The sequence below is a fragment of the Scyliorhinus torazame genome, chromosome 7 (assembly GCF_047496885.1).
Source record: "Scyliorhinus torazame isolate Kashiwa2021f chromosome 7, sScyTor2.1, whole genome shotgun sequence".
NCBI lineage: Eukaryota > Metazoa > Chordata > Chondrichthyes > Carcharhiniformes > Scyliorhinidae > Scyliorhinus > Scyliorhinus torazame.
Window position 1 is genome coordinate 309190873 of NC_092713.1, and position 25211 is coordinate 309216083.

The 25211-nt window shown below is 58.5% G+C and overlaps 1 protein-coding gene across 1 annotated transcript in view; it reads right to left on the reverse strand.

Annotated features, from left to right (window-relative positions):
* apbb3 (amyloid beta (A4) precursor protein-binding, family B, member 3) overlaps positions 1–25211 on the reverse strand; it is a 177111-nt gene that overhangs the window by 100909 nt on the left and 50991 nt on the right. The window contains exons 2-5 of the mRNA XM_072512744.1: positions 22216–22403; positions 21424–21515; positions 2859–2916; positions 205–351 (exon numbers count right to left, since the gene is read on the reverse strand). Of these exons, the coding sequence (XP_072368845.1) occupies positions 205–351; positions 2859–2916; positions 21424–21515; positions 22216–22403 (485 nt within the window). The remainder of the gene's footprint in view (positions 1–204; positions 352–2858; positions 2917–21423; positions 21516–22215; positions 22404–25211) is intronic.

Below are 25211 nucleotides of genomic sequence, written 5' to 3' on the forward strand. Positions count from 1 at the left end.
CGATTTAGCCCAGTGTGCTAAACCAGTCCCTAATACGCTGTGGACTGGCCATGTGCTGTATCAGCTCGATATTTCACGGTTCTGAGCCTGGGGCCCGAGCCCATTCCAGTTCAACACAATTTGTATCAAAGGCTGTGGAAAGTTTACGCCGATCAATCACCGTGGGGCGTGGCACAGCGAGGCGGAATTAGTGAGTAAACGCACCTCTCCCCAGGCTAGCCCCCTCTGTCTTCCTTCAGATTTACTGTACGAGAGCTGCTGGATGCAGTTGTTCACGGCGATGCTGCTTTTCCCCGGAGTCAGATCCTCTTCTGGTATCTCCACCCAACCCAGAGACCTCACTGCGAAGCACTGCATAGGGAGAAAAAGAGAGGAGACTAACGTTAAGTTAGACAGAAGACTGGGCTCGCATTTTATCAGTGAGCCAAGAGGGCACAGGCACTGTACCTATTTGCCTCGATGTGCAAAGGGACCCTCCAGCAGAGTGTTCTTCAAACGTTGTTTCCGGGGACTCATTTTTACCAACCGGCCAACGTTCAGGACCCAACCCGGCCGACCTTTGCGACCCACGACAGCCGACCGGCGCGACCCACGCCGGCCGACCTGCGCGACCCACGACGGCCGACCGGCGCGACCCACGCCGGCCAACCGGCGCGACCCACCATTTTCTCTTACCTTGTTTGCTGCTGACAAAAGTGGAGGAAATGGTATTGGGTCCCTTTGGCCCTCGTACACGCTCCTCCAATGGAACCTGTTGGGTGAAGGTGAAGCCTTCCGGTGTCGGAAAGTATGGAGTCTCCATCTGTCCAAAGTTCTGCATTTTTGTCACCGTAAAATTTTATCAAATAAACCCCCCCCCCCCCGAACTTGTAAAAAATAAACAATAAAATAAATGAAAAAAATAAAAATTTAATTAATAAAATAAATTAATAAAATGAATTAAAAAAACCCGAACTTGTAAAAGAAAAAGCTGCAATCGTTTAAAAAAAGAAGCGGCCGCACTGCGCGTGCGTGCCCGATCATCGGTGCGCTTGCGCATAGTTTTGCGCCACCGACGATCAGGTGTGCATGTGCAACGCGGCCACAGTTTTTTTCGCATGTTCGCGGCCATTTTGAAGGCCGTTTGCAGCCGGTGTTATTAAAAGCCGGCTGCTGTGCACAGATTTGCGCGATCGGGAGCGCCGCACAGGACGGCTCCGCGACCCTCCTGGCACCTGCCTGCGAATGGCCTACCCCTGCTATTTCCTATATCCCTTAATACCCTTACCTAATAAAAATCCATTGGTCTCAGTTGGGGAGGCACGGTGGCACAGTGGTTAGCACTGCTGCCTCACAGCACCAAGGATCAGGGTTCAATTCGAGCCTCGGGTGACTGTCTGCGCGGAGTTTGCACGTTCCCCCCGTGTCTGCGTGGGTTTCCTCCGGGTGCTCCGGTTTCCTCCCACAGTCCAAAGATGTGCAGGTTAGGTAGATTGGCCATGATAAATTGCCCCTTACTGTCAAATGTGTAGGTCAGGTGGGGTTGCAGTGGAATGGGCCTAGGTGGGCTGCTCTTCCAGAGGATCGGCCTCCTTCTGCACTGTACGGATTCTATGATTCAGTTTAGGCGTTTTCAATTGACCCCTGGTCTCAACAACTTTGACAGAGAGATCCATTGTATGAAAAAGTCCCTGCCATCCCTCCCCTCACCAGAGCAAATAGTCTTTATCTATCCTATAAAACTCTTCAATCGTCTTAAACGGTTCAGTTGTATCATCAAGCCCCCAATCCTCTGGGTTGAAGCAAATACAAGGCCATTCTGTGAAACCGCTCCTCATAATTTAACCCTTTTCGCCCTGGGATCATTCTGGGTAAATCTGCACTCCCTCCAAGGCCAATATCACTTTGCTGAGATTTGGTGACCAGAACCGGACACAGTAACTCTAGATGAGGTATGACCAGGGCTTTGTAACTGTGACCTAATCTCCACACACTTGTGTTCCAGTCCATTGTGATAAAAGCTCTCATTTCTGTTTAGAAATGTAACTAATAAAACGCACTCAGCATTTTCCTTTCTATCAGCGAAGCTATACTCTAACCCCTTGTGCACTGCGACCGATAGAATGAAGCCAATAGATTAAGACCATAGGATGGAGGAGCAGAAGTAGGCCATTCAGCCCATCGAGTCTGCTCTGCCATTCAATGACATGATAACTGATCTGATGTGATCATCCTCAACTCCACTTTCCCGCCTTATCCCCACAACCCTCGATTCCTTCACTCATTAAAAATCTGTCTATCTCAGCCTTGAACATCCTGAACGGCCCAGCCCCTACAGCTCTCTGCGGTAAAGACTTCCACAGATTCACCACCCTCTGAGAGAAGAAATTCCTCCTCATTTCTGTCTGAAATGGGCGACTCCCTCGCTCTGAGATTCTGCCCTCTGGTCCCAGACACTTCCCAATGGGGAAACAACCTCTCAGCATCGACCCTGTCAAGCCCCCTGAGAATCCGATATGCCTCAATAAGGCCACCTCTCATTCGTCTAAACTGCAATGAGGACAGGCCCAATCTACTCAACCTCTCCTCATCAGAAAATCCCACTATATCCGGGATCAACCTGGTGAACCTTCTCTGGACTGGCCCCAACGCCAGTATATCTTTCCTTAGATAAGGGAACCAAAACTGGTCACATTCTTCCAGCTTGATATATATCAGATGACAAAGAAGGGCCTCCTGCTATGCAAACTGTTTGCTGGTGCCTTTAACACAAAAGACGAGCCTTCAGAATCCGGAGTTTCATGAGGAGGGTACCTCAATATAGCTTGCCATCCGTTTGGTGATGGTGAACACTGATAGGAGGCAAAAGCTTGCTCTACCTTTGAATCTGGGTCGCTGTTGAGCTGAAGGCTGCTGTCTTGCCACGGGAGCTCAGTTCTGCAAAACAGGAAAATATTGCTGAGGATTGAATCGTTTGAATTGAGAAGTCAGCAGTAAAGATTGAACATATCAGAAGGGCGGAGCAGACCCGATGGGACAAATGGCCTAATTCTGCTCCTATATCTTGTGAACTTATAGCATCTCTCGCAATCTCAGGGTGTGCCGTGAAGTACTTTTTCTTAAAAGAAAGGAAGACTTGTATTTGTGTAGCGCTTTTCATGACCAATGGACGAGTCAAAATGCTTTACAGATACGGACAATGAAATGTTTTTGAAGTGTAGTCTCTAGTTTAATGTGGGAAAGGTGGCAGACTATTTCTGCACAGCAAGCTGTGTGTACCATCTACAAGATGCATTTCAGCAACTTGCCAAGGCTCCTTAGGCAGCACCTTCCAAACCCACAACCTCTGCCATCTAGATGGGCAAGGGTAGCAGATACGCGGTAACCCCACCACCTGGAAATTCCCCTCCAAGTCACTCACCACCCTGACTTGGAAATATAGCGGCCATTCCTTCACTGTCGCTGGGGCAACATCCTGGAACTCCCTCCCCATCAGCACAGTGGGTGCACCTCGTGGACTGCAGTAATTCAAGAAGGCAGCTTAGGGATGAGCAATAAATGCTGACCCAGTCAGCGAAGACCACATCCCTTGAGTGAATAAAGAAAATCTCCCACAGGCAGCGATGATGATCAGATTATCTGTTTATTTTGTGCTGTTGATTGAGGGATAAATGGTGGTCTCGGATACTGGGGAGAACTCTCTTGCTCTCCTTCGAGAAAAGGCCTGGATCTTATATGTCCGCCTGAGACAGGGCATCGGTTTAACGTCTGACCTTAAAGACGGCAGTTCCAACTGTGTAGCATTCCCCCTGCTCTGGCACTGGGCGTGTCTCCATTAATCAGCTGCTCAACTCTCTTCAACACTTGGGAGGTTGTGGTAGTCACCCCTGTTGTATTATATTGTATATATGGGTATTACGGTAAGGCCCCTGTACTACAGGCACGGGGGTAGATCCCTGCCTGCTGGCTCCGCCCAGTAGGCGGAGTATAAATGTGTGTGCTCTCCGAACAGCAGCCATTTCGTAAGCTGCTGTATGAGGCCACACGTCTCTGTGTAATAAAGCCTCGATTACATTCCACTCTCATCTCGGTGTAATTGATAGTGCATCAGAGGTCTTGTGGGGGGGAAGGGGGCCCAGAACAAGGGGTCACAGCCTTAGCATATGGGGTAGGTCATTTAAGACTGAGGTAAGAAGAAAGTTATTCACTCAGAGGGTGTTGAACCAGTGGAATACTCTACCCGGGGTTGTGGAGGTTGATGCGTAATCAATTACACTCAAGACGAAGTGATTTCATAACTGAAGGCTTTAATCTACTAGAACTCTTCCCCAGCAGCTTCAATACAGAAAGTGAAGGCTGCTGGGATGGCACCATCTCTTATACCCCGCCTTCAGGGCGGAGCTATGTAATACAGCCAATGGTAGACTCCTGGGTCTAACCAATGGTCATCAGCCTCTCAGGTACCGCAATACCAGGTACTACCACAGAGGTCAAGTCACTGAATATGGTGAGGAAGGAATTAGATAGATTTTCAGGACACTAAAGGCATCAAGGGGTATGGGGAGAGATCAGGGGTATGGCATTGAGACTGAGGATCTGCGATGATCATATTGAATAGTGGGGTAGGTTTGAGGGGCCAAATGCCTCCTCCTGCTCCTATTTTCTATGTAATCCACAACCTTTTGGCTCACACTGTTTGCATTAATGGCATTTCTTTTAATTCTTTGATGGGTTGCGAGCGTGACTGAGCATCTGTTGTCCATCCCTAATTGCCCTTGAACTGAGTGGCTTGCTAGGACACTTCAGGGAGCAGGTACGAGTTGACCATGTTGCTGTGGGTCTGGAGTCACGTGTAGGCCAGACCAGGTTTGGATGGCAAATTTCCTTGGTGAAGCAGGCGGGTTTTCACCGCAAGAAATGGTAGTTCCGCAGTCACCGTTCGCTTTCAATTCCAGATTTAGTACGCTGGGCGGAATTCTCCAACCCCCCCCCCCGCCGGGCCGGAGAATCGCCGCGGCGTCGCGCGATTCTCCGATGCTGGGATGCCGGGACGCCATCCTCCGATGCGTGCAAAAACGGGCGCCCGCGCATGGCGCCCAGCCACACGGAGAATCGCCGAAAACGGCCGTAGCGGCGATTCTCCGATGGAGCAGGGCTTCTCCGGGCCGGTCGGCGCCGTTCGAGCATGGTATAGAACAGCGTCAGCAAGTCATGCTGGCTGACGCTGCGGGAGGAGGTGGGTGACGGCGTGGAGCGGCCCCCGGGGGGGGGGGGTGTTTGATGGCATTGGAGCCCGGGAGCCCGGTAGGGGGAGCGGCACGGCCGTGTCTGCGGGTGGTGTGGGGGAGGCTGCTGGGTGTTGGGGAGGCTGCTGGGTGGTCCCACACATCCGCTGCCGGGGGTGGTGTGGTGGGGGGGGGGCCCACACATCCGTGGGTGGGGGCCCACACACCCCCTGCCGGGGGTGGGGATGGGGAAGGAGCGGTGGGGGCGACAAAGGCTACGGGCGGCCACGGCCCACCATGGTTGGACAGATCCAACGGCCCAGGCGCCATGACAGCGGACACGCGGCCGTCCACCCAACCCGTTCGCTTTGCGGCGCAGGCGACCCCGCTGTCCTGACGTGTGCCAGACTCCCTACCCCCCCCCGCCAAACTGGCGGCACCCACCAGCGGGTAGGTCCAGGGCGGCACACACGGCAGCCCCCCAGTGAGGGCAGTGCCACAGACGGTGGCCCTGGCAGGGGGGACGGCCGACAGGTGCCAGGGCACCGAGGGGACAGGGGCGGGGCGCGTGCTGGCAATCAGGCCGGCCATGTAGCCCATGGCACCTGGTTGTGGAGGGGGGTATACCAATGCTGAAACCCTGTCTACTCCCACCCCCTACAGATAGTACAATGTTTAGCCATCTTCCAGCGTTGTTGGCCGCCGTGGCGGGGGCGGCAGCCCTGCATGAGGCCCAGTGGGAGGTGGAGCCCAGGCGTGACTGGGAGGTGGCGGAGCCTGTTGTAGAGCAGCGGGCTGCAGTGGGGCACGTGCAAGCCGCCCAGGCCGCAGGGCCACACGCCTGAGAGGGGCAGGAGGAGCATCACGCCGTGCGGGAGCCACAGCACGGGGATACCGAGGAGGAGGAGGTGTGCCACGGCCATGGAGGCGTCCGATGCGACAACGTGTGCACCGGCCCCGCATGTCCTTCGAGGACCTCCCGGACACGGCGTGCAGTGCAAGACTCCGGATGAGCCGGGAGACCGTGGCCCACATTTGCCACCTGATGGCACACCTGGCACCACGTGGACATGCCATCCCGGTGGCCGTCAAGGTGACGGTCGCCCTCAACGTCTTCGCGATGGGGTCGTTCCAGTCGCCGAGTGGGAAGCTGCCCGGCATCTCCCAGCCATCGGTGCACAGGTGCATCCGACCCGTCACCGACGCCCTGTACGACATCGCGGACCGGTACATACAGTTCCCTGCGGACCGTGTCCACCAGGATGCCCGCGCAGCGCGGTTCGCCACTGTTGCCCGGATACCCATGGTGCATTGGGCGATCGAGTGCACATCGCCATGCGGCCCACCTCGGAGGACAGGGTCATGTGCCTGAACAGGAAGGGTCCATATTCAATGAACGTGCAGGTGGTCTGTGGCCACAGGATGACGATCCCGCACCTCTGCGCCAGGTACCCGGGCAGTCTGGATGACTCCTTTATACTGTCCCAAACGTTCATCCCCACCATGTTCGAGGGATACTGCCCCCCGCCTGCGGGGCTGGTTGCTGGGTGACAGGGGTTACCCGTTGCGGTCGTGGCTGATGACGCCTATACAGAGGCCACAGACCGGCGCGGAGCACCGCTACAATAATGCCCATGCAGCGACCAGGCGTGTGGTCGAGAGGTGCTTTGGGCTGCTCGAGGTGCGCTTGGATCGCTCTGGAGGGCCCTCCAGTGCCCGTCGGAGAGGGTCGGCCGCATCGTCGTGGTCTGCTGTGTCCTGCACACCATAGCCCAGCAGAGGGGCGATGTGCTGGAGGACGGTCAGGATGAGGGGAACTCCTCCAGATGAGGGGGATGGCGAGGGGGAAGCAGACGCACGGGACATGGGGGATGGACGGCAACAGGAGGCTGCCCAGCGCCGCCGGCTGGGCCAGCAGGCACGGGTGTCGCTGGTAGCTGAATGTTTTGGCGACCACGGTGGGGGTCAGTAGTGATGGGCTTGGGCACAGACAGCAGAGTTCGGCACCTCCCCGACCACCGACCACCCTCACCCCCCCCACCACCGACCACCCTCCCCTCCCCCACCACCGACCCACCCTCACCTCCCCCACCACCGACCCACCCTCACCTCCCCCACCACCGACCACCCTCACCTCCCCACCACCGACCACCCTCACCTCCCCACCACCGACCCACCCTCACCTCCCCACCACCGACCCACCCTCACCCCCCACCCTCACCTCCCCCACCACCGACCACCCTCACCTCCCCACCACCGACCACCCTCACCTCCCCCACCACCGACCACCCTCCCCTCCCCCACCACCGACCACCCTCACCTCCCCCACCACCGACCACCACCACCTCCCCCACCACCGCCCACCCTCACCCCCCCCACCACCGACCACCACCACCTCCCCCACCACCGCCCACCCTCACCTCCCCACCACCGACCACCCACATCTCCCCCACCACCGACCACCCTCACCTCCCCCACCACCGACCACCCTCACCCCCCCACCACCGACCACCCTCCCCTCCCCCACCATCGACCACGCTCACCTCCCCCACCACCGACCCACCCTCACCTCCCCACCATCGACCACGCTCACCTCCCCCACCACCCACACCACCCTCCCCTCCCCCACCATCGACCACGCTCACCTCCCCCACCCTCACCTCCCCCACTACCACCTCCCCCACCACCGACCACCCTCACCCCCCCACCACCGACCACCCTCTCCTCCCCACCACCGACCACCCTCTCCTCCCCACCACCACATCACCCTCACCTCCCCCACCACCGACCACCCTCTCCTCCCCCACCACCGACCACCCTCACCTCCCCCACCACCGACCACCCTCTCCTCCCCACCACCGACCACCCTCACCCCCCCCACCACCTCCCCCACCACCACCTCCCCCACCACCGACCACCCTCACCTCCCCCACCACCGACCACCCTCTCCTCCCCCACCACCGACCACCCACACCTCCCCCACCACCGACCACCCACACCTCCCCCACCACCGACCACCCTCACCCCCCCTACCACCGACCACCCTCACCTCCCCACCACCGACCACCCTCACCCCCCCCACCACCGACCACCCTCACCCCCCTCACCACCGACCACCCTCACCTCCCCCACCACCGACCACCCTCACCTCCCCCACCCTCACCTCCCCCACCCTCACCTCCCCACCACCGACCACCCTCACCTCCCCCACCACCGACCACCCTCTCCTCCCCCACCACCGACCACCCTCACCCCCCCCACCACCGACCACCCTCTCCTCCCCCACCACCGACCACCCTCACCTCCCCCACCACCGACCACCCTCACCCCCCCCACCACCGACCATACATCGTTCGACAATGTCTGACTCATGGCCACATCCACACCCTCCACCTGGGTGGACCCTGCACGCGGCCCAGACACTGCATCCCATGGCCCTGGCGTATGGCTGGCTGGGGGTAGGTTGGCATGGGAGAACCGCGGGGGAGGGGGGGCATGGCGCAGGGCTGCACGTCACACGCACCCGGAGCTCAACTTCTATCGCAGCGCCCGTCACACACACTGGCACACAGTCCCCGCCCCACCCCCATCGGACAGAGTACGGGGCAGCTCACATACGTGTGGAATGTGTTTAAAAACAGACGTCCTGCACATGTGCCCTAGACCATTTAACTATTCTGTGCCCTGCACCCTTGCCAACTTACTCAGCAGTGTTTACTTTTCTGGCCTTACGGGCCCGATGACTACGTCTCGGTGTTCCCCCCCGACGGTACAGCAGAACTGGACTCCTGTGATTCCTGCCCTGTGACTGGGGTCCCCTTTGGCGGCCGTTTCCTGGGGCGGCCCGGCCTGGATGGGCCAGGCTGCACCTCGGGCAATTGGGATGGCGTGATGCCACACTGTTCTGCCCGCTGCCCACTAGATGCATCAGGGTCGGTGGGGGGGGAGAGGTGGCGCGGGGTTCCGGCACCCCCCTGCAGGGGGAGCCGGAACGCGCTCAAGTACCTCCTCCTCCCTCGGGGTGCCCGGTGGCCCCCGGGGCTCTCCATGGGATGGGGGTGCGGGCGGATCCAGCACCCGGGGCACCACCATCACTTGGCGCTGCCAGTACTGGAGGCCCGCACTGGCATCGACCAGGGTCTGGACATTCGCAGCCATGGAGCTCAGGGAGTTCGCCATCCCTGTCTGGCTCTGTACAACGTCGTCCAGCACCCGGGCAATGGCACTGATGCTCTCAGCGATGGCCTGCTGGGACTGGGCCATGGACTGCTGGGACTGGGCCATGGCCTGCTGGGACTGGGCTGGGGCCTGCTGGGACTGGGCCGGGGCCTGCTGGGACTGGGCCATGGCCTGCTGGGACTGGGCCTGGGCCTGCTGGGACTGGGCCATGGCCTGCTGGGACTGGGCCATGGCCTGCTGGGACTGGGCCATGGCCTGCTGGGACTGGACCATGGCCTGCTGGGACTGGGCCATGGACTGCTGAGACCGGGTCAGGTTGTTGAGTGTCTCTGTGATGTTCAGCTGGCCCTGGCTCATGGCGGCCTGTGAGACGGCAGCCCTGTCCTGGGCCGCGGGGGATGCGTGCACAGATAGCCCCAGGCCCTGCAAACTCAGTCCCATGCCCGACACTGTCGGCACCATTGTCTCCACCGCGGACGCCACCCGTGCGGTGTTGGCCTGTGTGGCACTCATGACCGGCACCATTTCCTGCTCCTGGACGGGGATGCACTCCTGCACTTGCGTCTGCAGGTGCTGGAAACCGGCCGTCACGCTATCACGCCCCTGGGTCCCTGACTGCATCGGGTCTATGGGTGGGCGGGGGAACTCCAGGAACTCGGGACCCGTCTGGGCGGCAAGTGTTTGCCGGGGCTGGGCTGCCCTCCGACTGTCTGGCCCCTCGGCTGCCCCTACCTCCATCTGCTGTACCGGAGCGGCTGTGTGGTGCGCACCAGTTAGTGTCCCAGAAGCCTCACCACTAAAATGGCCAACTGAGGTGAGAGTGTCTGCGATGCCGGAGGCTGCAGGGGGACAGCTGTGATGCAATCTCGGTGTCTTCATCGGACCTGCGGTCGGGGGTCTCCTGGGTGGCCATGTCCTGTATGTCCGTCCCCTCCATGGTGGTGTTGTGTTGTGTTCTTTCATGTCCGTCTGTCCCCTGGGTGCTGGTGTCCTGGGTCTTCGTGTCATCGCTGGACTGGGCCGGAGGGCTGTTGTTGGAGCTGCCTCCCCATCGCTGCTAGAGTCCCTGTGGGCTGGCCGCCCAGGCCAGGGGGCGGTGTCTGCCGGGTGCTCCGGGTCGGGCACCGCGGGGCCTGGCGACACACAATACACCATCATGGCTAGGCAGCTGGAGGCGGGTGTGGGTCGCGGCACGAGGTGAGGGGGGAGTGCTGAGGGGGGAGTGCTGAGGGGAGAGGGCTGAGGGGAGGGGGCTGAGGGGAGAGGGCTGAGGGGAGGGGGCTGAGGGGAGAGGGCTGAGGGGAGGGGGCTGAGGGGGAGGGCTGAGGGGAGAGGGTGGATGGGGAGGGCTGAGGGGAGAGTGCTGGGGGAGAGTGCTGAGGGGAGAGTGCTGGGGGGAGAGTGCTGAGGGGAGATGCGGGGGGGGAGAGTGCTGAGGGGAGAGTGCTGGGGGGAGAGTGCTGAGGGGAGAGTGCTGAGGGGAGAGTGCTGAGGGGAGAGTGCTGAGGGGAGAGTGCTGAGGGGAGAGGGCTGAGGGGAGAGTGCTGAGGGGAGAGGGCTGAGGGGAGAGGGCTGAGGGGAGAGGGCTGAGGGGGAGGGCTGAGGGGAGAGGGCGGAGGGGAGAGGGTGGAGGGGAGAGTGCTGAGGGGAGAGTGCTGAGGGGACGGTGCTGAGGGGAGAGTGCTGAGGGGACGGTGCTGAGGGGGAGTGCTGAGGGGAGAGGGCTGAGGGGAGAGTGCTGAGGGGAGAGGGCTGAGGGAAGAGGGCTGAGGGGAGAGTGCTGAGGGGAGAGTGCTGAGGGGGAGGGCTGAGGGGAGAGTGCTGAGGGGAGAGTGCTGAGGGGAGAGGGTGGACGGGGAGGGCTGAGGGGGAGGGCTGAGGGGGAGGGCTGAGGGAAGAGGGCTGAGGGGAGAGTGCTGAGGGGAGAGTGCTGAGGGGAGAGTGTTGAGGGGAGAGTGCTGAGGGGAGGGTGCTGAGGGGAGAGTGCTGGGGGAGAGTGCTGAGGGGAGAGTGCTGAGGGGAGGGTGCTGAGGGGAGAGGGCTGAGGGGACGGTGCTGAGGGGAGAGTGCTGGGGGGAGAGGGCTGAGGGGAGAGGGCTGTGGGGAGAGGGCTGAGGGGAGAGTGCTGGGGGGAGAGTGCTGAGGGGAGAGGGCTGTGGGGAGAGTGCTGAGGGGAGAGGGCTGAGGGGAGGGTGCTGAGGGGAGAGTGCTGAGGGGAGAGTGCTGAGGGGAGAGGGCTGTGGGGAGAGTGCTGAGGGGGAGGGCTGAGGGGAGAGTGCTGAGGGGAGAGTGCTGAGGGGAGGGTGCTGAGGGGAGAGTGCTGAGGGGAGAGTGCTGAGGGGAGAGGGCTGAGGGGAGGGTGCTGAGGGGAGAGTGCTGGGGGAGAGTGCTGAGGGGAGAGGGCTGTGGGGAGAGGGCTGAGGGGAGAGGGCTGAGGGGAGGGTGCTGAGGGGAGAGTGCTGAGGGGAGAGTGCTGAGGGGAGAGGGCTGAGGGGAGGGTGCTGAGGGGAGAGTGCTGGGGGGAGAGTGCTGAGGGGAGAGGGCTGTGGGGAGAGGGCTGAGGGGAGAGTGCTGAGGGGGAGGGCTGAGGGGAGAGTGCTGAGGGGAGAGGGCTGAGGGGAGGGTGCTGAGGGGAGAGTGCTGGGGGGAGAGGGCTGAGGGGAGAGGGCTGAGGGGAGGGTGCTGAGGGGGACGGTTGAGGGCAGAGGGCTGAGGGGAGAGGGCTGAGGAGAGAGTGCTGAGGGGAGAGGGCTGAGGGGAGAGGGCTGAGGAGAGAGTGCTGAGGGGAAAGGGCTGAGGGGAGAGGGCTGAGGGGAGAGGGCTGAGGGGAGAGTGCTGAGGGGAGAGTGCTGAGGGGAGAGGGCTGAGGGGAGAGTGCTGAGGGGAGAGGGCTGAGGGGAGAGTGCTGAGGGGAGAGGGCTGAGGGGAGAGGGCTGAGGGGAGAGGGCTGAGGGGAGAGGGCTGAGGGGAGAGGGCTGAGGGGAGAGTGCTGAGGGGAGAGGGTTGAGGGGACAGGGCTGAGGGGACAGGGCTGAGGGGACAGGGCTGAGGGGAGAGGGCTGAGGGGAGAGTGCTGAGGGGAGAGGGCTGAGGGGAGAGGGCTGAGGGGGAGGGCTGAGGGGAGAGGGCTGAGGGGAGAGGGCTGAGGGGAGAGGGCTGAGGGCAGAGGGCTGAGGGGGAGGGCTGAGGGGAGAGGGCTGAGGGGGTGGGCTGAGGGGGAGGGTTGAGGGGAGAGGGCTGAGGGCAGAGGGCTGAGGGGAGAGTGCTGAGGGGAGAGGGTTGAGGGGGAGGGCGGAGGGGACAGGGCGGAGGGGAGAGTGCTGAGGGGAGAGTGCTGAGGGGAGAGGGCTGAGGGGGAGGGCTGAGGGGAGAGTGCTGAGGGGAGAGGGCTGAGGGGAGAGTGCTGAGGGGAGAGGGTTGAGGGGGAGGGCGGAGGGGACAGGGCGGAGGGGAGAGTGCTGAGGGGAGAGGGCTGAGGGGAGAGTGCTGAGGGGAGAGGGCTGAGGGGAGAGGGCTGAGAGGGGGAGAGTGCTGAGGGGAGAGTGCTGAGAGGGGGAGAGTGCTGAGGGGAGGGCTGAGGGGAGAGTGCTGAGGGGAGAGGGCTGAGGGGAGAGGGCTGAGGGGGTGGGCTGAGGGGGAGGGTTGAGGGGAGAGGGCTGAGGGCAGAGGGCTGAGGGGAGAGGGCTGAGGGGGAGGGCTGAGGGGAGAGTGCTGAGGGGAGAGGGCTGAGGGGAGAGTGCTGAGGGGAGAGGGTTGAGGGGGAGGGCGGAGGGGACAGGGCGGAGGGGAGAGTGCTGAGGGGAGAGGGCTGAGGGGAGAGGGCTGAGGGGAGAGGGCTGAGGGCAGAGGGCTGAGGGGGAGGGCTGAGGGGAGAGGGCTGAGGGGGTGGGCTGAGGGGGAGGGTTGAGGGGAGAGGGCTGAGGGCAGAGGGCTGAGGGGAGAGGGCTGAGGGGGAGGGCTGAGGGGAGAGTGCTGAGGGGAGAGGGCTGAGGGGAGAGTGCTGAGGGGAGAGGGTTGAGGGGGAGGGCGGAGGGGACAGGGCGGAGGGGAGAGTGCTGAGGGGAGAGGGCTGAGGGGAGAGTGCTGAGGGGAGAGGGCTGAGGGGAGAGGGCTGAGAGGGGGAGAGTGCTGAGGGGAGAGTGCTGAGAGGGGGAGAGGGCTGAGGGGAGAGTGCTGAGGGGAGAGTGCTGAGGGGAGAGGGCTGAGGGGAGAGTGCTGAGGGGAGAGTGCTGAGGGGAGAGTGCTGAGAGGGGGAGAGTGCTGAGGGGAGGGCTGAGGGGAGAGTGCTGAGGGGAGAGGGCTGAGGGGAGAGTGCTGAGGGGAGAGTGCTGAGAGGGGGAGAGTGCTGAGGGGAGAGGGCTGAGGGGAGAGTGCTGAGGGGAGAGGGCTGAGGGGAGAGTGCTGAGGGGAGAGTGCTGAGAGGGGGAGAGTGCTGAGGAGAGAGGGCTGAGGGGAGAGGGCTGAGGGGAAAGGGCTGAGGGGAGAGTGCTGAGGGGAGGGCTGAGGGGAGAGTGCTGAGGGGAGAGGGCTGAGGGGAGAGGGCTGAGGGGAGAGGGCTGAGGTGAGAGTGCTGAGGGGAGAGGGCTGAGGGGGAGGGCTGAGGGGAGAGGGCTGAGGGCAGAGGGCTGAGGGGAGAGTGCTGAGGGGAGGGCTGAGGGGAGAGTGCTGAGGGGAGAGGGCTGAGGGGAGAGGGCTGAGGGGAGAGGGCTGAGGGGGAGGGCTGAGGGGAGAGGGCTGAGGGCAGAGGGCTGAGGGGGAGGGCTGAGGGGAGAGGGCTGAGGGGAGAGGGCTGAGGGGAGAGGGTTGAGGGGAGAGGGCTGAGGGGAGAGGGTTGAGGGGAGAGGGTTGAGGGGGAGGGCGGAGGGGAAAGGGCTGAGGGGAGAGGGCTGAGGGGAGAGGGCTGAGGGGAGAGGGCTGAGGGGAGAGGGTTGAGGGGGAGGGCTGAGGGGAGAGGGCTGAGGGGAGAGGGCTGAGGGGAGAGGGTTGAGGGGGAGGGCGGAGGGGAAAGGGCTGAGGGGAGAGGGCTGAGGGGAGAGGGCTGAGGGGAGAGGGCTGAGGGGAGGGTGCTGAGGGGAGAGTGCTGAGGGGAGAGTGCTGAGGGGAGAGTGCTGAGGGGAGAGGGCTGAGGGGAGAGGGTTGAGGGGGAGGGCTGAGGGGAGAGGGCTGAGGGGAGAGGGCTGAGGGGAGAGGGTTGAGGGGGAGGGCGGAGGGGAAAGGGCTGAGGGGAGAGGGCTGAGGGGAGAGGGCTGAGGGGAGAGGGCTGAGGGGAGGGTGCTGAGGGGAGAGTGCTGAGGGGAGAGTGCTGAGGGGAGAGTGCTGAGGGGAGAGTGCTGAGGGGAGGGCTGAGGGGAGAGGGCTGAGGGGAGAGGGCTGAGGGGAGAGGGTTGAGGGGGAGGGCTGAGGGGAGAGGGCTGAGGGGAGAGGGCTGAGGGGAGAGGGTTGAGGGGGAGGGCGGAGGGGAAAGTGCTGAGGGGGAGGGCGGAGGGGAGAGTGCTGAGGGGAGAGTGCTGAGGGGAGAGGGCTGAGGGGAGAGTGCTGAGGGGAGGGCTGAGGGGAGAGGGCTGAGGGGAGAGGGCTGAGTGGGAGGGCTGAGGGGAGAGTGCTGAGGGGAGAGGGCTGAGGGGAGAGGGCTGAGGGGGAGGGCTGAGGGGGAGGGCTGAGGGGGATGCTGAGGGGAGAGGGCTGAGGGGAGGGCTGAGGGGAGAGGGCTGAGGGGAGAGTGCTGAGGGGAGAGGGCTGAGGGGAGGGCTGAGGGGAGAGGGCTGAGGGGAGAGGGCTGAGGGGGAGGGCTGAGGGGGAGGGCTGAGGGGAGAGTGCTGAGGGGAGAGGGCTGAGGGGGAGGGCTGAGGGGGAGTGCTGAGGGGAAAGTCCTTGCGCCCCAGTCCTTGGCATGGGGAATCTCCCGGTCCTCGGTGCACCGGCGATGTCCAGTGCCCTCTGCTCGTGCACGGTGAGGGGCCGCAAGTCAGGTTCACCCCCTCCGGTTCGGGCACGCTCTCGCTGGTTATGGGCGCTCTTCTCCTGGGGGGGGGGTGGGGGGGGGTGACAGCATTGGTCGGCGGTCCAATGCATGCGGTTGGATCTCTGTTGGCATGGATGCACAGGGCACACGGCCAGCACGGCTTGCATGGGTGGCTGCAGCCATGCGGGTCACGGCTGTGGTTGTACTGTCCCCCTGGGGAGGGGGTGGGTGTTACACATGTGGGGGGTAGGGGGGTTGGTGCCATGGGCACGTTGCTGGGTACTCACCCTGGCTGCCCTCAGTAGGTCGCTGAGCTTTTTGCGGCACTGCTCACCAGTCCTGGGTGTCACGGCGATGGCACTGACGGCCACGCCCACCTCCCTCCACAGACGCCGGGCCATGTTGGGTGGGACCCTCTGGCCGGGTCCAGGGTACAGATGCCCTCTCTTTTCCTCGAGGGCGTCCAGGAGCATCTCCAGGTCGTGGTCGGTGAACCGGGGCACTGCTCGGCGTGGCGCCATGTTGCTCCATCGGCGGCCTGTGCGTTCACGTCGCCTTATGTGCGATGCGGCACCGCGTCGATTGCGTGGTGCCGCATCTCCGACGCTGCTCTGAGGCCACGACCCCGCGCTTCCTTCCGCACCCCTGCTAGCCCCCGTGTACGGCGCAGAAAGAGGTCCCTGAACGGGCGTCGACCGCGGAGTGAAACACTCCCGTTTTGACGCCGGAGCCAACACTCTGCCGTCGGAGCCGAGCATCGCGCCCATTCATTGATTTCCATTCGCTGCCATGGTGGCTTGTGGAGCAGCTATTAACCTGGGCCTCTGGATTACTAGCCCAGTGACATCACCACCAACTCCCCCATGTACAGACTGAGATGATTTCAGTGTTCCATTTTGCTGGAGGGAATGTTAACAGTATGACAATGCAGGGGCGGCTGAGTGAGCAATGCCAACATGAGCCTTGCCTACAGGCCATGCCCATCTGGGAGTCACTGAGCTCTGAGGAATAGCAGAGGAACCCAGGGTTCAAGCAAATTCCCTGGTTCCCTCAGTTACTGGGACCAGCACCCTGAATCCGGGACCGTGCTTTCAACAGTATTCTGCTCTTGGGACCAGGCCGAGAATGTGCAGCCCATTTTGCGTGGTCCTTTAATGGCTCCGATCATGGATGACGTGAACCTCAGTCCCATCTTCCTGCCCTGATCCTGAATCCATTAACCACCCTGGCCCAATGAATCTATCAACCTCGCTTCCACTGACCTCCAGCTTCATCAGCTTTGGGGCGGTGGAGGGGGGGGGGGGGGGTGGTTCTGGATTGGGGGGGGAGTTCTGGATTTAGGGGGAGTTCTGGATTGGGGGGAAGCTCTGGATTTGGGGGGGTGGTTCTGGATTTAGGGGGAGTTCTGGATTGGGGGCAAGCTCTGGATTTGGGGGGGTGGTTCTGGATTTGGGGGGGAGTTCTGGATTTACGGGGGGGGAGTTCTGGATGTGGGGGGGGGAGTTCTGGATTTAGGGGGAGTTCTGGATGGGGGGGAAGCTCTGGATTTGGGGGGGGGTTCTGGAATGGGGGGGGGTGGAGTTCTGTATTTGTGGGGGTGGGGTGGTTCTTGGTTCTGAATTTTCACGATCCTTCTGTGTGAGGAGGTGCTTCGCGACATCACCTCTGAATGGTGTATGTCTGACTTTAAGGCTACGTTTCTTTATTCTGGACTCCTGCTCACCAAGGGAAATAATTTCTCTCGATCCGTCCTATCAAATATTTGAATCATCTGAACCAGTTCACACAGATCACCCCTTAACCTTTTATATACAAGGGAATGCAATCCTAGTCAGTGCAAGCTGTCCTCATAATTTAATCCATTTAGTGGCCTTGGGAAGCAGCACTGGAGACACAGCAATTGTGACACAGAGTTCACTCGCTGCAATTGAGGAAACTGCTGTCTCCTGGACAACCGTGTCTATGTTTTCAAGTTGCTGCACTATGTCCCTTGGGGGCAATTTAGCGCGGCCAATCCACCTACCCCGCACATCTTTTTGGGTTGTGGGGGCGAAACCCACGCAGACACGGGGAGAATGTGCAAACTCCTCACGGACAGTAAACCCGGGGCCGGGTTGGAACCCGGGTCCTCGGCCCCGTGAGGCAGCAGGGCTAACCACTGTGCCACCGTGCCGCCCCTTATAGTCAAACCTTTCATGTTTAATGAATGTTTTTTGTTGTTAAAAGCTAATGTGGCATTCCTGTGACTGTTCCGCCACATTCACTAAACAATAGTAAAAGTTGCTGCTGCCCCCCCCCACATCCACCTTTTGAGCCAATCTTTCCATCCAGCTTAATATCAACTGGGATCATAACAGGGGTCACAGACAGAAGATTCAATACTCTGATTTCCTCATCGTCACTAAATTGTGAGGTCTTATGATGTATGCCCAGTGTTAGAGGCTGTAATTAGGGAATGCATTGGCGGTTTTGTACGTATTTGCTAGCTGGACCAGCATTTATTGTCCATCCGTAACTGCCCTTGAGGTGAGCTGCCTTCCTGAATCGCTACAGTCCATGTGGTGTAGGTCCACCCAAAGTGCTGTTAGTGAGGGAGTTCCAGGAGTTTGACCCGTTGACAGTGAAGGAAAGGCCGATATATTTCCCCGTCCGGGTGGTGAGTGGCTCGGAAGGGAAGGCGCTGGTGGATGAAAGGGGGTGGAAAAGGGAATCAAGGAGATATGAGAGTGGGGTGTATAATACTGATATGGACTGGTTGGGATGAATGGGCCGATGTAACTTCGATTAACTTGAATAAAAAGTTTGCAGGTGATACAAAAAGTGGCCGGGTGGTTGATGGTGAGGGAGAAAGCTGTGGACTGGACTCGTCAGGTGGGCAGAGAAGCGGCAAATGGATTTCAATCCAGAAAAGTATGAGATGCATCGCGGAAGAAAAATAAGACAGTGGAACACAAAATGGGAAGTTACTGAGTGGTACAGGAAGAGAGGGACCGCGGAATGTATGTCCATAGATCCTTGAAGATAGCAGGACAGGTACTTAAGGTGGTTAAGAAGACATATGTGATACTTTCCTTTATTAGTCAAAGCCTAGAGAATAAGAGCAATCTGCTAGAACTATCCAAAACACGAATTAAGCCACAGCTCGAGAACTGGGTACAGTTCTGATCACCACATTACAGGAATAATTTACATGGATGGTTCTAGGACTGGAGGCTTTTAGCTATGAGGAAAGATTGAATAAGCTGCCCCCCTACCCAATCTCCTTTTTATTATTCTTCCCAACCTCCATCCTCCCAACTCCTCCCCTGCCTGTGGTGATGTGCATCACTGTAAATACACAAGGGGTTAATGTAAATGCATGTAGGCTAGCTAGACACTAGAGGGAGCACCAGTGACATCACACACACACACACTCAACCAATAGATCAGTAAGATAGGACACGACCAATGGACATTCACGATACACACAGGGGTGACATGACCACAGGAGGGCATTACACCAACCCATATATAAAGGACACCACACACATGATCTGCCTCTTTCCAGTGGAGAGAGTCAGTGAGTAGAGACACAGGGTTGATTCAATATTACACCCACCACGTGGATTGCAGCAGACTGGTTAGTCAGTCTGGGTAGCTATAGTAGGATTAGCAGTAGTGTCGAACCCGAGTAATAGAAGTGTAAGTAGTTTAATAAACGTGTTGAAGTTATCTCCACGTCTGAACCTTCCTTTGTCAAGTGCACCACAAGGGAGCCGTTTATGCTACACCTAGAGCATAACAAGACACTGCCTACTTCACTTGCTCAAAAGCTATTGGGCGGGATTCACCACCGGCAGTATCGCCCGTTTCACCGACAGCACACTCACACCCCATGGATTTCCCGAGGACGTGGGGGTGCCCACAAGGGGAAACCACATTGGCCGGCTGGCGGGGTGGAGGATCCCACCCATTATGTTTCCTTTTCCCAGTTCTGCCGAAAGGCCACCAATCTGAAAGTTTCGCTTTGTTTCTATCGCCAGACCTGCTGAGGATTTCGAGCATTTTTGTTCATTTCAGATTACCAGCATCCGTGATATTTTGCTTTTATTTTTTTTTAATTCCACTGTTGCTTGGGGATGTTTTCTGTGCAATAAGGAGGCTGCTGGGAGACTTATTTAAGGTGTACAATACTCCGAGTTGGATCGGATGGGGAGGAGCTATTTCAGTGAGCAGAGAGGCCAACAACTAGGCGGCATCGATTTGGGAATATTAGGAACATAGAAAGTCAGAGAGATCTGGACGTGCAGGTCCACAGATCTTTGAAGGTGGAAACACAAGTGGACAAGGTAGTCAAGAAAGCATACGGAATGCTTGCCTTCATTGGACGGGGCATCGAGTATAAAAACTGGCAAGTCATGCTACAGTTGTATAGAACCTTGGTAAGGCCGCACTTGGAATATTGGCACAATTCTGGTCGCCACGCTACCAGTAGGATGTGGAGGCTTTGGAGAGGGTGCAGAGGAGGTTTACCAGAACGTTGCCTGGTCTGGAGGGTGTTAGCCATGTGGAGAGGCTGAATAGACTCGGACTGTTTTCATTAGAATGATGGAAGTTGAGGGGTGACCTGATAGAGGTCTACAAGATTATGAGGGGCATTGATAGAGTGGATGGGCAGGCACTCTTTCCCAGGGTGGAGGGGTCAGTCATGAGGGGCATAGGTTTAAGATTTGTGGGGCAAAGTTTAGAGGAGATGTGCGAGGCAGGTTTTTTACGCAGAGGGTGGTGAGTGTCTGGAACGCGTTGCCAGGGGAGGTTGTGGAAGCAGATACATTAACGGCATTAAAAAGGCATCTTGACAAACACATGGATAGGATGGGTATGGAGGAATACGGCACAAGGAAGTGCTGAGGGTTTTGGTCAAGGCTGGTATCATGACCGGAACAGGCTTGGAGAGCTGAAGGGCCTGTTCCTGTACTATATTGTTCTTTGTTCTTTATTCTCTTTGCTCTAAAGCGATTGGTAGAAAGATTAGAGGGAGTTGAGGAGGAAGTGTTTCATCCACCGCCTAAAGGGGGAGGCACCTCATCACCATGTGGGAAGCACGGTAGCACAGTGGTTAGCACAGTTGCTTCACAGCTCCCGGGTCCCAGGTTCGATTCCTGGCTTAGGCCACTGTCTGTGCAGATTGGCCATGCTAAATTGCCCTTAGAGTCCAAAAAAGATCAGACGGGGTAACGGGGATAGGGTGGAGGTGTGGGCTTAAGTGGGATGCTCTTTCCAAGGGCCGGTGCAGTCTCGACGGGCTGAATGGCCTCCTACTGCACTGTAAATTCTATGATTCTATCATTAAAAAGCAATTGGATGCGCTCTTTAAAATATTTATTGGCCAACTCTAATTGCCCTGTGAACTAAGTGGATTGCTGGGCTATTTCAGAGAACAACTGAGAGCCAACCACATGTAGGCCAGGCCAGACCAGGAAAGGACAGCGGATTTCCCCAGATGGGTGGTTATGACAGTCGTTTCCATGGTCACCACCAATTACTGAGGCTAACCTTTCACTTCCAGACCATTCATTGAATTCGGGATTTGAAACCACATCCCCAGGGCATGAGTCTGGGCCCCCGAATTACTAGCCCAGTGACATTAACAAGATGTTAATTACCCTCTCTCCCCACTTGAGGCAGTGTAACCTACAAGGCAGCAGACAAAGAGCTGGAAAGTGGGGCAAGAGGGGACGGCTCTTTCTCGATTGGCATGGGAATGATGGGCCTAGTAGCTCCTTCTGAGCCATAAATTGTCCATGTTTCTGTGTTTTTCCGGTTCAGTGAAAGTTCTGGCATTCTACCACCGAATATCCATCACTCAGGAGCTCTGTCTCAACGTATATCATCCACCACAGCAGCAGACATGGTTCTTCAGAGGGTGATGCATTGTTAAAGCCATCTGATATATTTGACATGTTTATAGGGGACATACTGATTCATTTAATTTAATTCAGGGCAGAGCTACTGAAGGGCACTCACACAGCTCAGTCACTGAGCCGAGATGGAATATCACTCCATTACCACCCCGGTCCCCAGCCTGAGGAGATTTACCTCAGATTTATCGATGAGGAAGATGGCATTGAGTTCGCGAACTTCCCTCCTCCAGAGATACGATTCACTGTCGCAGCATCTGGGGCAACAGCCTGAGACAGGCAGAAACAGCGGAGAGATTACACTCAGAAACACAGATATACTCATTCCCGTAAACTACCTCCCTCACACCAATCATACACTCAAATCCGCTCACTCACAGACACCGACCTGCAGCACACGTGTGCACATTCACAATGACACACACAGCTGCTCATTCATACTCACTCACACTGACAGACACGGGCACACAGATGCGTGCACGCTCACACACTGGCGCACACTCACTCACTCATCTGCTCACACAAAATCAGTCACAATCACACACACTAATTCACACTTGCTTGCACACACACCCTCACACTTGCTCACACATGAACACACATACACTGGCACACACACACACACACTGGCATGCACACTCGCCAGCGCATGAACACACACTGGTGCACACCCACTCAGACAGACTGGTTCACACACACACTCACTCACTCACACTTGTTCGCACATAGATTGGCACACATGCTCACACTGGCAGGCACACTCGCCAGCGCATGAACACACACACACTGGTGCATACACACAGGTGCAGTCACACGTGAACATGTGTACACACTGACATATACACACTGGCAAATGCATGTATACACTTACACTGGAATGTGCACACATTGGTGTGCACACTTACTCACACTGCACACACGCCGACGATTAAAATGTGCTCAGAATCGGCTCCCCTCCATTCTCACTCACCTTGTGCTCCAGGGCTGCTGACAGTTTCTCCGAGCCCAGACTGATATCGGAGATGCATGCCGGGTGCTGCCACTGGGTGGTGCCAGTTGGGACATGCCAATAGTACGTCCCACTCGTGTCCCTGATTGTCCTCCACCCCGGGGGGAGGTCCGGGTCTATCTCCAGTGATTGATCACTCCACAGATTGTCTGCAAATGCACCATCGAAACAAAGTCACACGAGTTTATGATCTCGAACACAATGCCCGACGCAGAAAGGAATTGGGCAAACCTTGACAGCAATGGGGAACGAGCATGAGAATTGATCTAGCTGGCTGAATGAGTACACCTCTGCCAACGAGAAGGACAAGGGCAGCAGTACCTGGGAACCCCACCCACCTGTAGGTTCCCCTCCAAGTCACTCACCACCCTGACTTCGAAATATATCGCCGTTCCTTCACTGTTGCCAGGCCAAAATCCTGGAATTTTCTCCCTAACAGCACTATAGGTGCACCTACACTGCAGCGGTTCAAGATGGCAGCTCATCACCCCTTTCGCAAGGGAACTTTGGGATGACCTCACACTGCATGAACTTAAAAAAATTACATGAGCAGGATTTTATGCTCCCCACCAATGATTTGAAGGTGGGTTTCATAAACTCCAACAGACCAGTCCGTCCCTAACTGAAGACCCTAAGAAATAGGAACAGGAGTAGGCCATTCGGCCCATCGAGCCGGCTTCGCCATTCACTAGGATCGTGGCTGATCCGACATTCCTCCCATCCCTTCCCTGCCCTTTATTGTAAAGCTTGATTCCCTTATTGATCATTAATCTATCTCAGCCTTAAATATACACAGGGGCGGGATTCCTGTGGGGGACTAAGTCCCCACGACACCGGAAAACGGGCGAGAACCGCTCCCGACTTTTTCCTCGAAAGTCCCGGGTGATTTCCAGGGGGCTAGCAGGGCCCTGGCACGCGTCCCGCAGCCCTGGCTGCCAGCGGGGCCTTGCTGACCAGACCGTGCTGCCACGCATGCGGCGGCGGCCCACTTCGGCACGGGCGCCGCCGACGTAACGGAGCCACACAGCCGGCCGGCGCAGAGTAAGGTAGATCCCCCCCCCCAGATCGCGATGGCCCGCCGATCGGTGACCCCCGATCGCGGGCCTGGCCACTGCTGAGGCCCCCCCCTGGAGTCAGATACCCCACTGCCCCCCCCCCCCCCCCACCAGGACTGCCGCCGCTGCCGGGGGTCCGAGCTCCCGCCGTGTGGTGGCAGATGTAAACCACACCGACGGGAGTTCAGCCGGTCGACCGCGGAGAATCGCCCCAGGGGCCTCTTCCAACGGCCCCCGACCGGCACCGCGTCGACCGCGCGCGCGACTGGCGGGTCGGCGGAGAATCGCGGATTTCCGGCGTGAACGGCTATTCTCCGCCCCCGCGCCGGGCCCGATTCCAGCTCGGGGGGGTCGGAGAATCCGCCCGGGGTCTCTGCCCCCACGGCTCTCTGTAAAAAGGAGTTCCAAAGACTCCAATTAAATAATATCTTTCCTTAAATAAGGGACCAAAACTGCTCCATGTGGTGTCACCAGTACCTTGTGCAGTTGCAGCAAAACTTCCCGACTCTTATACTCCAACCCCTTTGACATAAGGGCCAACATTCCAAAGCCTTCCTGATTCGCTGCTGCCCTGTGTGCTAGCTTCCCGTGTTTCGTGCACAAGTCCCTCCCAAGTCCCCTTATGTTGCAGCTTTCTGCAGTTTTCCTCCATTTAAATAGAACCGTTCTTTTTTTCACTTTCCAAAATGACCAACTTAACATTTTCCCTGTCTGAAGTTTTCAGTGAAATTGGAAACCTGTCAGCAGCCAAAGCTGACCCAAACGCAAGTGGGTCAACGGTTTCCAAGGCAGCACGATCAGCTCATGAGAGTGCAGCCAATACAGACCATAAACCTAACCCAGAGAGCCAGTGCAAATCAGCAATGTGACCCAGCCAGTGAGAATCCAGACAGCCAGTGCAACTCAGCAATGTGACCCAGCCAGTGAGAATGCAGAGAGCCAGTGCAAATCAGCAATGTGACCCAGCCAGTGAGAATGCAGAGAGCCAGTGCAAATCAGCAATGTGATCCAGCCAGTGAGAATCCAGACAGCCAGTGCAACTCAGCAATGTGACCTAGCCAGTGAGAATGCAGAGAGCCAGTGCAACTCAGCAATGTGACCCAGCCAGTGAGAATGCAGAGAGCCAGTGCAACTCAACAATGTGACCCAGCCAGTGAGAATGCAGAGAGCCAGTGCAACTCAGCAATGATACCACCCAGTGAGAATGCAGAGAGCCAGTGCAACTCAGCTACGTGAGCCAGCCAGTGAGAATCCAGACAGCCAGTGCAAATCAGCAATGTGACCCAGCCAGTGACAATCCAGAGAGCCAGTGCAAACCAGCAATGTGACCAGCCAGTGAGAATGCAGAGAGCCAGTGCAACTCAGCAACGTGACCCAGCCAGTGAGAATCCAGACAGCCAGTGCAAGTCAGCAATGTGACCAGCCAGTGACAATCCAGAGAGCCAGTGCAATCCAGCAATGTGACCCAGCCAGTGAGAATCCAGAGAGACAGCGCAGCTCAGCAACGTGACCCAGCCAGTAAGAATCCAGAGAGACAGCGCAACGCAGCAATGTGACCAGCCAGTGACAATCCAGAGAGCCAGTGCAAACCAGCAATGTGACCAGCCAGTGAGAATGCAGAGAGCCAGTGCAAATCAGCAGTGTGACCAGCCAGTGACAATCCAGAGAGCCAGTGCGACTCAGCAATGTGACCCAGCCAGTGAGAATCCAGAGAGACAGCGCAACGCAGCAATGTGACCCAGCCAGTGACAATCCAGAGAGCCTTTGCAATCTAGCAACATGACCCAGCCAGTGAGAATCCAGAGAGACAGCGCAACTCAGCAACGTGACCCAGCCAGTGAGAATGCAGAGAGCCAGTGCAACTCAGCAATGTGACCAGCCAGTGAGAATGCAGAGAGCCAG